General features: G+C 52.6%; 1 protein-coding gene across 1 annotated transcript; it reads left to right on the top strand.

The window, feature by feature from the left end:
- Positions 1–4,916: 4,916 nt before the first annotated feature.
- On the top strand, positions 4,917–7,846 carry SERTAD1 (SERTA domain containing 1). Its single transcript, XM_033128763.1, has 2 exons — positions 4,917–5,072; positions 6,791–7,846. Exon 2 carries the CDS (start codon positions 6,791–6,793, stop codon positions 7,505–7,507), a length of 717 nt encoding a protein of 238 aa, XP_032984654.1. The 5' UTR covers positions 4,917–5,072; the 3' UTR covers positions 7,508–7,846.
- Positions 7,847–12,888: the final 5,042 nt, after the last annotated feature.

Below are 12,888 nucleotides of genomic sequence, written 5' to 3'. Positions count from 1 at the left end.
GTAGATACTGTAATCATGTTTTACATAGGAGGCTGAGGTTCAGAGAGGCCAAGTCACTTGTTCAGGGTCCCCCAGCTAATAAGCCGTACCAGGGAGCTAGGACTGAAACTTAATCTGCTTCGAGAGCCTGGTTCTCAACTTGTATTTGCTGCTGCTTGGTAGATTTAGACTCCCCAGCCACCTGGAGAAACTGAGTCAGGTCAATTACCTGTCAAAGGATGGGACTTTTTTTCCCCCCTTCTTCCACCTCCCCTATCCCCCCCACTACGGTTCAATCTGTTTCTCAGTCTAGTTGTGTAGGACACAGCTCCCTGGCCCATGCTGGTATTGTGAGCCTTGTGCTCCCTGACCCCCCCCCCCGCCCCCACTGAAGCAGTTGGTCGCCAGTCGTCTGGCCACTCACAGCAGCTCCTGGCAGCTCTGGCTGGCTGCTGCGGCCGCCTCACCGTGGCACACAGTAGCCCGAGGCAGCCCACCGCAGCTTAGGCCAACCTCCCGGTGCTCACGGCTGCCCAACAGCTCCAGGGAGAGCTGTTGTTCACAATCTTAGCTGTAGAGGGCGCAGCTCACTGGCCCACGTGGGAATCGAACCCACGACATTCTGCATTAGGAGCGCAGAGCTCCAACCACCTGAGCCACCAGGTTGGCCCAGGATAGGACTTTCTGACAGTTAAAATTTTGTCAACCCTTTCATTTGTATAAAATGTGCTGCTGAACCCCAGAGGAGAAAAATGCCCAAAGATTCCCAGTGCTGAATGGTTTTTCAGAAAACCAGGTTAGGAAGTAGAGCCAGGCTAAAGTTATGGTTTTTAACTATTTGGTAGGTACAAACCCAGGCTGGTGAGAGTGAGGGGAAAAGAGAAGAGAGGCTAGGGAAGATACAATGTGATAACATTGCTGCTGAACTGGCTATGTTTCCACAAACACTTGAGGACATGGCAGCAGGTGACTACGCATTAGGGACTTTTCTGGAAGCGTTGCAAGGAGGAACCACACCTTGGCATAGTCCACAGGCAGGGAAAGGAGGGGGATTTTGCCTGTGCTTTCTGGCTCAAAGCCAGATTCTCACCCTTAGAGGGGCATTGCATTGAAGTCTGAAAGCAGTGGGGTAACTTAACAGGTAGGTGCCAATCAAGAAAGAGGAGGTGGTACAGAGGATCTCAAGAAGGCACAGAAGTTCCGCATCTCAATATGGATGCCCACTGGATCGTGTCTTTTTCCTACTTAAAACTTACAGTGACTTCTCCTACTCAATAAAATCCCAACTTCACCAAGGCCTTTGAGACCTGATAGTCTTGTTCCTCAGTTTAGTCTCCCACTGTCCCTTACTCGCCTCCAGCCACATTGGTCTCCTTTGACCCCAACCTAATTTTGTCCCTGGGGCCTTTCCACTTGCTGTTAACTCCCCAGAAGACATTTCCCCCACAGCTTCACCAATCCAACTCTCCCCTTCTCAGTGGCCTTCCCTGCCTTTCCGAGCTCAACATGTCCAGATGCACTACCACCCCTGTTTGATTAATCACATTCTGTTTGATTTTCATAGTAGCACCTATTCAAGCTCAAATTATTACCTTTTTATGGTTGCCTCTTGGTTTATTGGAAACTGAGAGGAAGGGGTTTCGTCGGTCTTAGCCCAGCTGTATCCCCCAGTGAGTAGAACTATGCATGGCACAGGTGGGCACTCAAAAAAAAGTCCATTTTTGCTATTGTTGAAAAAATGAACTCCTGATCTCACCATGGCCAACCCTCCCTGCCACCTCTCTGTACTCATCTCCCCCATACTCCTTCGCTCCCATGCTCCAGCCACACTATTCTCTGCCATCCTTCAAATACACCAGCATGTCCCAACATCAAGACGTGGAGTATTACCTGCCTCATTAAGCGACTGTGCAAAGTGTGTAAAAGGGGGCCTAATGCACACTGAGGATTCCAATAATTGCTCGAATTTACTGAGTGCTTACTGTGGGCCTGGCACTCTTCCATGCATGTGAGTAAAACAGTTCCTGCTCTCATATAGCATCATAGTGGGGGGAGGCTGAAATAAACACAAAAGGTAAGTAACAAATGCTGTAGAGAAAAAGAAAGCAGGAATGTGATGAGGGGGTGTCGCTATGTAGATGGAATGGCTAAAGAAGGCCTCAGTGACAAGGTGACATTGGAATAAAGACCTGAAGGAGGTGAGAAGTGAGCCAAATGAATCTGTGGGGGACATCCTGGCAGAGGGAACAGCCAGGGTGAAGGCTCCGACGTGTGGAGCATTTGAGAGAGGGTGTGGAGGTCAGTGTGGCTGGAGCAGAGTGAGCAAGAGGGAAGAGTACTAGGAGGAGGTGAAAGTGCTGAGGGGTCTAAATCATGTAAGGTCTAAGGGAGTCCCACAGGGAGGACCTGAACTCCACGCTGAGTGAAATGGTAGCCATAGGAGGGTGTTGAGCAGAGTGTGTGGGGGGGGCAAGACCTGACTCCCGTTTAAATAGGCTCTCCTTAACTGCTCTAAAGATAACCACAGTGAGGCCAGTATGAGGAGCACCCCCACTTTCCAGATGAAGAAACTGAGGCTCAGAGAGAGCGAGCTCCTGCCGTGTTCAAGAACTGGCGAGAGAAGTGGAAAGGCTGGCACGGCAGAGAGAACTGGGTCCCGAGGGCAGAGTCCACGTTCCCCAACCTGCCCTCCCGCGCTGTCCTTCGGTGGAGGATGGGCCGCGGCCACCTAAGGGCATAGGCAGGGAGGCCCCGTCTCTCCCCGCTGCCCACCCACCGCCCTGGGCTCGCTCTGGGCGGGATACCCGGAGGCGGCGGCAGTCGGGAGCCGGCCCGGCGCCTCCTCCCTCCCCAGAGGCCGGGTGGGGCAGCCGGCTAGGGCGGGGCGCTCCCCCATCCCCCTCCCTTCTCAGCTGGCTGAGGCTCCTCCCCAGGACTGCTGGGCCCGGTAGCTTCGCTACTAGTTTCACTTCCTAAAGCCCGGCCTCTTTCCTTCTCCCTTCCCCCAGCTCTTTGAATTTCAGGATCCTTCTCCACTTTCTGGTCTCAGCTTCAAAGTCACCTCCACGGGACCACCCTGGCTACAGATACTTCTCCCCAAGCCTCTCTATTAACCCCATCCTATTTTGTTTTCTTCAAGTCACTGAACGGAGGCAGAGATTATCTTCCTCATTTATTAATCTTCCAGGGTCTTCTCATCCCACTCAGAATGAAAAACAAAGGTCCGTAGAGTACTCAGAAGGGCCTAAAAACGTCTCTGACCTGCTCCCGACAGCATACAGACCAACTACACGGGCCTCCAGCACACGCCCACAACCCGGCCTTCACATTGGCCCTTCCTTCTGGCTGGACCCTTCCTCACTACCTCTCTCATTTCACCAAGTCTCTACTCCATGTCACCTCTTTTCATATTTCTTTTCTTTCCACCCCTCCCCTAATCCATAAGAAGTGAGACCCTGTGAGGTTTATCCAGTATACCCCATCATTTACAACAGTGTACACCACCTAGTAGGCGGTCAATAAATTCTTGTACATGTTAATCAAATGACTCTTGTGAGCTCTTCCATGTACGACGTGGAGCAAGCCTCTTGGAGACTGTGCTTCCTTTTCCTGGCCAACAAGATAGGCTGTGGGGGAAATAATTTGAATTTTCCTAGCATGGGCCTGGCTCTAATGATCATTTTACCCTCTTTTTATTATGAAAGATTTCTAGCACTTAGAAAAGATGAAGAAATATTCCATATTTAATTCCAAATGCATAATAGACGCTGCAAAACTGTCATTTGCTGGAGGGAGCATTTGAGATCTTGCTTCCCAGCATGTTGTCGGTTTGGCTCACATAAACTCATAAAAATTATCTACAGGTTTGAACATTCTTACATTGACAATATGTACCACATCCTCTTTATCCATTCGTCTATCGATGGAAACCTAGGTTGCTCCGATATTTTGGCAATTATAAATAATGCTGCATAGTATAGTTTGCACTTTTTGAGCACTTACTTTGGCCAGGAGTGTTATTCACAACTAACAGTTCTTCCCACAGCTCCAGCAGAGTTAGCAAATGATCTACTCTACTTGAAGAAGGTAAGTCCCATTTTCAGTCTATCAGACAAGTATTAAACTCCTGTCTACTTATACCCCATCCCACGTGCTCCCCCTTGAACTAAGTGCCTGTTCTATCACTACAACAGCTATTACTACTAACAAAAGGACACATTGTGCACCACTCTGAGCATTTTGCACAAATTATTCAATTTAATCCTTAAATCAATCTTCTGCACCAGATGCTATCTCCATTTTAATAAAGATGAGGAAACCGAGACTCTAAGGGACTAAAACCTTTGCTCAAGGTCACTCAGCTACTTAGGGAATGGCGCCCAATATACGACCCCAGTGGCATCCCCCCACTCTCATCTTTTGACTCCCACCTTTGAGTCCAACTGCCCAAAATTTGCCGAGTCTAGTATAGTGCTCTTACGGATGCGATCTTATTTTAATTTTCCTAACTCAAGAGGTAGGCAAGAAGATCCCCATTTAATAGACTTCGTGTGGTTAAGAGGTCAAGCGTTTTTCTAGGGTCACACATCAAGTGAGTGATGAGTCAGAATTTGAACCCAGGCCTATCTGGCCTAGAGTGTAGACCCCTGTTGGGGCTGGGTGTGTAAGAAGCTCAATTGCTAAGTTTGGCAAGCGCATGCGTTGGTGTGAGTGGCCTGCACCTTGATAAGCAAAAACCCCCTCCCTGCCACAACCTACCAGAGCAAAGAGCCACCCTACCTTCTACTCTACCCTTACGCAGGAGCCCGGGCATGCGCCCTGAATACAACCTTCCCTCCCTTCGAACCTGCCCCCTACAGGCTCCTCCCATAACCGTCCAGGGCCAATCCCTGGGTGTAGGGCGGGGCCGCTACGGTAGTGGGCGGTAGCTAAGAGGAGTCAGGAGCCTGGAGTCGTGCGCTGGAGTCAGAACTACGTCTCGCGACCCAGGCGCCGGTTGCCGAAGGAGAGCTAGCAAGTGATGCTGCCGCCGCCGCTTCCTGATTGGCTGCGGGTGGCTCCCTCTTCGTTCTGATTGGCAGCTGGTGAACTGGGTATGTAAATGAAGGAAAGGGGCCTAGGGAATGAAGGGGTACCGGCGGCTTAGTCTTTGGCAGGTTCGATCCCCGCGCCCGGCAGGTGCGTGCCGGGACGGACCGGGATCGAGAAGCGCGGGCCTCTAAATGCCGCCCGCCTTGGCCGGGCCGGGTGAATCACGCCGCAGCCCGGGAAGGGGGCGGAGGCGCCGGCTCTCTGGCTCCGGCTGCGTGACTCACCCGCCCCCGCCGCCGCTTCGGGAGGCGCCGCCTCCACTGCCTTCCGGTAGCGAGCGGAGGCCGAGAGGGCAAAGCAGCCCACGGGATCCTGGCCTGCACTGCCCTGGCAGGCAGGCAGGAACGACAGCCAGGACGGGGGGCGGTGTACAGGGTCCTGGGGTCTGAGGGGCTGGAATCCCCGGGGGAAGGCCCGCTTGGGGCCACTAGGGGGCGCGGGGACAGGGGGGCGGAGTTAGAGTGGGGGTGGGGGCTGAATTCCTGCGGTTCCGGACTCTCGGGTCTACGGGGAAGGAGACGAGGACCCAGTTCTGAGTAGTATGAGGGGTCACTGTTAAGGTCCTACTGGGTAAGGGTCCGGGGACTGGACCGTGCAGGCTGTCTTCCTCAAAAAAAAAGCTTGGGCCAGTGGTCTAGAACTCCAGGGACCCCCCCACATCCCGCCCGAAGGAAAGTGTGGGTCCTCAAAGTTTTCTCAGTGATTCCCGTGCCCATCAGGATTTCCCGGCAAGCTCTGTCTACTCTGCCTCCCAAATAAATCCTGAATCGACCAACTTCCTTCCATGTCCACTACCACCCTCTACTCCAAGCCACCGTCATTGCTCCAAAGAGTGCAGTAGTCTCTCCGAATAGATCTCCCCCTTCTCCCTACACCCCCGACCACCATCCTCGAAGTAGCCAAGGAGGAGCTTCTGGAAACCTAATCAGTTCACAGCACCACTCCCCTTCCTGCTGAAAACTCCTGAATGACTTCCCACCACACTCAATAAAATCCAAACTCCTTGCCTCTGCCTATTCTCCACCCTTCCCACCCCCCTGCCCCCACCTTGCCACTCTGTGCGCTGACCACACTGGTCTTTTTTTTTTTTTTTAAGGTATAATTGGCACACACTAGCCTTTTTTCAGTACAGGCTCATCCTGCCTCCAACTCTTGTTTTGCCTTTGCTGTGGTTCTCTCTTCTAGGATTGCTTTCCCCTCGTTCTTCTATGGCTGACTCCTTCTCATGCTTGAGAGCTTAACTCAAATGTTATCTCCTCTGAGGAGCCTTCCCTGACCACTCCCCAGAACCTTTTAGTATCTTCCTAACACCATCTGTACATTTCCTGTATTTGTTTATTGTCTGATGCATAGTACATACTCAATAAACTTAGATTAAACTATGTGAAACAGCTGCTTTTATAGGTTAAAAAAGTTGAATACTGGACAATTCACATGGTTCATTGAAGAAATATAATACTTAATAATAATAGTGCTTATGAATAAGAGTAATTGCTATGTACCAGGCACTGTTGTAGTGGTTTTTGGATATTATCTCATATATTCCTTAAAACAACTCTAGGAAGTAGACTATTATCATTCATATAGTAAAGGTTCTCTAAGAAAGCCTAGGTTCAGAGAGGATAAGTGACTTGCCCAAGATCATACAGGCAGCAGTAGTCAGACCAGGGTTTGAACTTGACATTGGCTTTCCGTAACTCAAGAACTTGTCTCCCCACAGATGATGCTGAGCAAGGGCCTGAAGCGCAAGAGGGAGGAGGAGGAGGAGGAGAAGGAAGCCCTGGCAGTGGACGCCTGGTGGCTGGATCCCAGCCACCCAGCAGTGGCACAGGCACCCCCGGCCGTGGCCTCCAGTTCCCTCTTTGACCTTTCAGTGCTCAAGCTTCATCACAGTCTGCGGCAGAGTGAGCCAGACTTGCGGCACCTGGTGCTGGTAGTGAACACGCTGCGGCGCATCCAGGCATCCATGGTGCCCACAGCCTCCCTGCCACCTGTGCCTAGTGTGCCTGCAGCCCCTGGCATGGCTGACAACTTGCTGGCTAGTTCAGACGCTGCCCTCTCAGCCTCCATGGCCAGCCTCCTGGAGGACCTCAGTCATATCGAGGGTTTAAGCCAGGCCCCCCAGCCCTTGGCAGACGAGGGGCCACCTGGCCGCCCCACGGGGGGAGCCCCCCCTGGCCTGGGTGCCTTGGACTTGTTGGGCCCAGCTACTGGCTGTCTTCTGGACGATGGGCTCGAGGGCCTGTTTGAGGACATTGACACTTCCATGTATGACAGTGAACTTTGGGCACCAGCCTCTGAGGGCCTCAAACCTGGGCCTGAGGATGGGCCGGTCAAGGAACAAGCCCCGGAGCTGGATGAGGCTGAGCTGGACTACCTCATGGATGTGCTGGTGGGCACACAGGCACTGGAGCGGCCACCAGGGCCGGGGCGCTGACCCCAGGGCTGGGATGTTTATCTGGTGACCAAACAGCCTGGTGGCTGAAACAACTGTCCTTGGAAAGACATGGCTGGCTCCTCTAGAACAGAAAGGGATGCTTCAGAGAGACAGTCAGTCCCTGGCAGCTTCACCTCCGTCCCCTTGTCTCAGGCTGATGGGAGGAGTCTGGGATCAGTCCTCCATGGACTATAGGGCCTGGTGGCTGGAATGTGATTGGACGAGGCCCAGTGCTGGACTGACTCCCCGGAGGTCTTAGCCTGGGATACTCTCTCCCAGATGTGGGAAGAGACCCCAACCAGTTTTATGAAATTAAAAACCAGGTCTGGTAAATATTAAGTCTGTGTGCTTCTTTGTCTCTGGGTTAAGGCGAGGGTGAGACAATAACCTCTAATATTGATTGACCGTGGACTGTGTATCCGGCATACCTCTAAGCACTTGACATGTGTTAACTCATTTGATCCTCATAACAAGATGGGCTTTTTTATTATCCCCATTTTGCAGTTGACAAACTGAGGCTCCAGGAATTCATCACTTGAGGAGGTGGGTTTCAAACCATGAACTTTACAGTTTTATTGGTCTCAGAAGCAGACAATTAGGTCTGGTAACTGGCCCTCTAGAAAACTCCCCAGAACATATTCAGCCAGGTTTCCCTGGTGTGCCTGTGTATCATAGTAGTGGTGGTGGCAGGGGGGCCCCAGGCCACTTTTTAATAAGGAAATCTAGTCATTGCCTGGAGTCTAGGGGGGCTGAGGAGAGAGGGAAAAGGGAGCTTTCAGAATGAGCTAGAAATAAAAGCACAAAGCTGAAGGCTGGATGGAGCCTCTCCAAGGAGTTCCGAGAGGCAGCTTCTCCAGGAAAATGGTGACAGAAAGGGAGACTCCAGCAACTTTTAAAAAATAAATTTCACTCCGGGTCTCAAATCTCAATTTGGGCAGGGAATAGGGCTGCTTGGAGGCTGACTTAGAAATAAAGCCACTAGATTTGGTGGCTTGACTGAACAGCAGGCTGTTCTGCTTTCCTTCTAGAAGAAACCCAGGCCCGGGCGAGCTGAGGCCACCTGCCTGACTGCCTGTGTTGTATGACAGGGCTGGCCTCAGCGCCGGGTGTCTGCGCCGCCCCCGCGGTCCAGCCGCATTCCTGGCCCCGCTGGGAGGGGCCGCACACTCAGAGGCCTGGCACGGGACCCAGGCGGCGTCCTTCCTGGCGGCTGTGGGGGCAGGGCAGCGCCCAGGGTGCTGGTGGGGGAGGGGCGGGGGATAGAAGGAGGAGCTGAGGGCCGGATGGTGACTTGAGGGGCCGGCTGGGCCTCGAACGGGAAAACGCCGACAGGGGACACCAGGATCGTTGGGCCCCACCGCCTTCCCTCTGGCCGGAAGCTTAAGGGAGGCTGAAGCTGGGTGGAACTCGGGGAGGCCGGCAGCTCCGGGCGGGCCCCTCGGGTCGGGAAGGGGCGGGCAGAGTGGAGCTTCCTGGAGGAGCAGAGGAAGTCGTACCCATTTCTGGAAGTGGATGAGGCGGCCACGGGAGGGGAGTGGAAATGACCCGACGGGACCTGATGTCCAAGCTGAAGGTCTTCCGGTGCCTGACTCCAACCCCTGGGCGATGGGACTCAGATTCCGTTTCGACCCAGACCCAGACCTTGGGAGTTTAGGTGGAGCTCAGCAATGCCCCCTGGTGCCCAGTCTGGGGGTCTATGATGCTACTGCCTTAGATTCTTTGGAGATCTGTCCAGTGGTTCAGGAGTCCCAGTGTGGGATCAGCAATGCCCTGTTTACAACACCCTGGGGGCCTGTTCCTACTGTCTCTGGGTGCCAAATTGGGGGATAATCGTAATACCTACTGATGCAGACAGCCAACCCACCTGTCAATGATGCTCCCATCTGCCTCTGTGCCTGCTTGGCCAGCGATGGCCCCTTCTCCCCAGAACCTCTGCGTACAGTTGCACAGTTTGTGCACTGCACATAGTCTCCATATTTAAGGGACTACCACACATATCTCAGACATCATGCATTTACATATTTATTATGACAGTTTGCCAGCAGATGGAGATCAAGTGCCTCGGGGAAGGGGCATGTCTTTTGTATAAAAGCACCATATGGGCTACATCAGCCCTTGTCCCATCCCCCTGCTGCCCTCAGGTTTATGAACTGCTCATGCCTGAGGACCTGCCCCAGTCTCCCCATGTCGAGCCCTGGAAGATTGTGCAGGGTCCCTAGCTCTGGTGTGCCCCTCCGCCTTCAGGCTCAACCCCAGGAGGCCAGCAGATTCCAGGGCCCACACCATTCCTTGCTGAGCCGCCAGCTCTGGCACTGCTGCTGCCTTTCACAGAGCCTCTGTGTATTCCCACCACGACACTCCCCAGGCCAGTTCCCCTGCATAGGCATTCACAGGGACCCCCGTCACACATGCACTTCTTTTCTGTCCTTGATTTCCTTCTCCTACCTTCCTCCCTTCCATTTTTCCTTCCCTCATTCAGGAAAAAAATGTATGTGTATCTATTGTGTGCCTGGCCCTCTGTCAAACGCAAATCTGACCACATTTCTCCCTTGCTCTGGGCCTTCAGAATTTATCCCAGTCCTCTGGGATCTGAATCCTGCACCTTTCAAGGCTCACCTACCACCCCTGTCCAATTCACCCATCCAATGAACATTTACCAAGCACCTAGGGTGTGCAGTCCAGGTGCAGAAGTGTAATGATGCTTAGTCAATGATTATTGACACAATGAACTATAAAGCAGAAATTATTTGAAAAGCAGACCACCTGAGTTTGAACCTCAGCATTGCCATTCTGTGGCTGTGTGATCATAAGCAAAGTATTTAACTTCTCTGGGCCTCAGGGTCCTCATTTCTAAGTTGGAACAGTAACAGTACCCACCTCAAAGGGCTGTTGTTCTGAGGGAAGAGTGTTCTAAGAAGAGGGAGCAGCATGTGCAAGGATTAGGAGGTGAGGGACCCTACAACCTTTTCAGGGATCTGTAAGCTGCTGGGTTTGACTAGAATGAGGGGGAAAGTGGTAAGGTCAGTGATGGGGCTGAAGGGGTGGGCATGAGCCAGGGCACACAAGGTGTTGGAGGAGAGACTTCGCTCTGAAGGCACTAGGATAAAGGGATCTAGCAGTAAAGGGATCTTTCTGGCTGCCAGGTGGGCATGGTCGTGGGAAGGTGAAACGAGCCCAGGAACCCAGAGGGGAGGCTGGGAAGGAACAGAGCAGCTACAGGGAGGGGAGAGACGTTAGAGAGGACTGGCTGTGGGAATGATGAACTGGGATGGAGGAAGGCCTAGGAAGAGACCTAGCTAGGGACTGGGGGACAGTGGGGCCAACTTGGATGGTGACCAGAAGGAGAAGCAGGTCTGCAGTTGACACAGGCCAGAGAAGGACAGTGTGGTGCAAGGAGGTGGGGGGACACCCCGGGGGAGGCATCCAGGTGGCTAGGCCCTGGGACTGGAGCTCAGTAGAGAGGGCCGGGGGCAGGAGCAAGCACTGAGGATGGGCCGTGAGGGAGATATCAGTTTCCATTGGCTGCACTGGGTGGGACCTGGCTCCTGCTTAACTCAGACTGGGTGGGGAGAGCGTGGTCCCTGAGCAGAAGCTTCTACCTCCTTCCCTAGCCCTGCAGGATGTCCTGTGTTTATTGAGATGGCCTTGGTCAGAACCGGGACACTGGTGCCAACCCCTGAACTCAACTTCCCATGGTCACACCCCCTCGGGTGAGGGAAAACAAGAGACACAGAGAGACAGACAGAGAAAGAGAAATAAACATAGAGGGAACGAGACAGACATGGAGACAGAGACAAAGGGAGGAATATAGACATAGGCACACAGAGAGACAGAAAGAGAGAAAGAGAAAGGGACATACCATTCATGACGAGGAAACTTACTGCAAACTAGGGAAAGCAGCTTCTTTCACCTGCTAAAGGACAGCTACACAAAACTGACAGCTAACATCTTACTTAGTGGCAAAAACTGAATACTTGTACCCTGAGGTGGGAACAAGCAAGGATATCTGCCCTCTGAGACACAGAGAGAGACAAGATATTAGGTTTGTGCAAAAGTAATTGCGGTTTAAAAGGTTAAAAATAATTGCAAAACACGCAATTACTTTTGCACCAACCTAATAGCATGCACCAGCTTCCCTCGTCTGTCTGACCCTGAGCAGACGGGTGGATTTTCTTCCCGACTCCAGCCTGACCTACAGTCAGACCCTTTCTACCTCAGCTACCTAAAACTCAGCTCTGACTGTGTGTCTCCCATAGATACCCAGGGTCCTCAGGACAAAGTCTCAGCCCCTCCTCGTGGCCCTGCAGACCCTGGGCCTCTCCTCAGCTTCCACTCACACTCATATTCCCCAGTCTCAAAGGGGCCCTTTACACACAGGCTCTTTCCTCTACCTGAAACCCGTATTACCAGAGTGCCAGGTCCCCCTGGCCAGATCCAGGTCCCCCTGGATCTGTCTTTCATGGCCCTTAGCTCAGTGCGTAAGAACAGACTCATTCCATTGATCACTTCTTCAGTGTCTGCCCCCCTTCAACTGTGAGTCCTGTGAGGGCACAGTCACAAGCACTGCTGTGTCCCCAGCACCACCCAGCCCAGGGATGGATACAAAAGAGGTGTCTGCGAATAGCTGGTGAATACATGTATACAAGAGAAAGAGATGCTAAGGTAGGGGCATGTTTGGCCCTGGCGACACAGCCATGAGCAAGGACACAGTTCTCGGACATTTCCTATGTGCTGAGCTCTCTTTGGATTCAGGTTTTTTGTACAGGCTGTGCCCTCTGCCCATAAAACTGTTCCCCTCCCTCTTCTATCGCTAGCTCTTATGGATCATTCAAGCCTCGGCTTACATGTTCCCTCCTCCAGGAAGTTTTCACTGAGCTTCCTTCCTAGCCTGGAGCAGGCACATCTCCTAGGTTCCACCAACAAGGCCCTGAACAACCCCCTCTGCCTGAGTCCCCTTCACAACCATGGCCATCCTGGGTCTGTCTCCCTGTTGGACTCTGTGAAAGCAGGCCCCAGCGATCTTGGTCAGGCTGTGTCCCCAGCACCATCCAGCATGGGGCTGGGCACAAGACCAAGTACTCATTGAATGCTGATATTGGATAAAGAACTGTTCCCTTCTTCCCTCTGGTGCTTTGCCCACGTTCATCCCTCCACATGTAGTGTTTACCCTACCTTTTTACCTGGTTCCCTCTCAAACCTCGTGTGACTTCAGATGTTACCTCTAGGGATCTCGTTCTGAGCCTGTCCCCCATGGTGCATTTAAGTCTGTCAGCGTCCCTTAGTGCCCAGTAAAGGGCCTGCCACCAAGGACTTGTAAATGTTTGTTGAATGAATAAATGAACAGATGAATGTTTGAATGAATCAATGAATATAAGAGAGAG

The sequence above is a fragment of the Rhinolophus ferrumequinum genome, chromosome 15, assembly GCF_004115265.2.
Source record: "Rhinolophus ferrumequinum isolate MPI-CBG mRhiFer1 chromosome 15, mRhiFer1_v1.p, whole genome shotgun sequence".
NCBI lineage: Eukaryota > Metazoa > Chordata > Mammalia > Chiroptera > Rhinolophidae > Rhinolophus > Rhinolophus ferrumequinum.
The sequence above is the reverse complement of the archived record's forward strand: the minus strand, read 5'-3'. Positions and strand labels throughout refer to the sequence as shown.

Excerpts from the sequence above, each read along its gene's own strand:
- SERTAD1 (XM_033128763.1), top strand. The coding sequence starts at position 6,791 with ATGATGCTGAGCAAGGGCCTGAAGCGCAAGAGGGAGGAGGAGGAGGAG.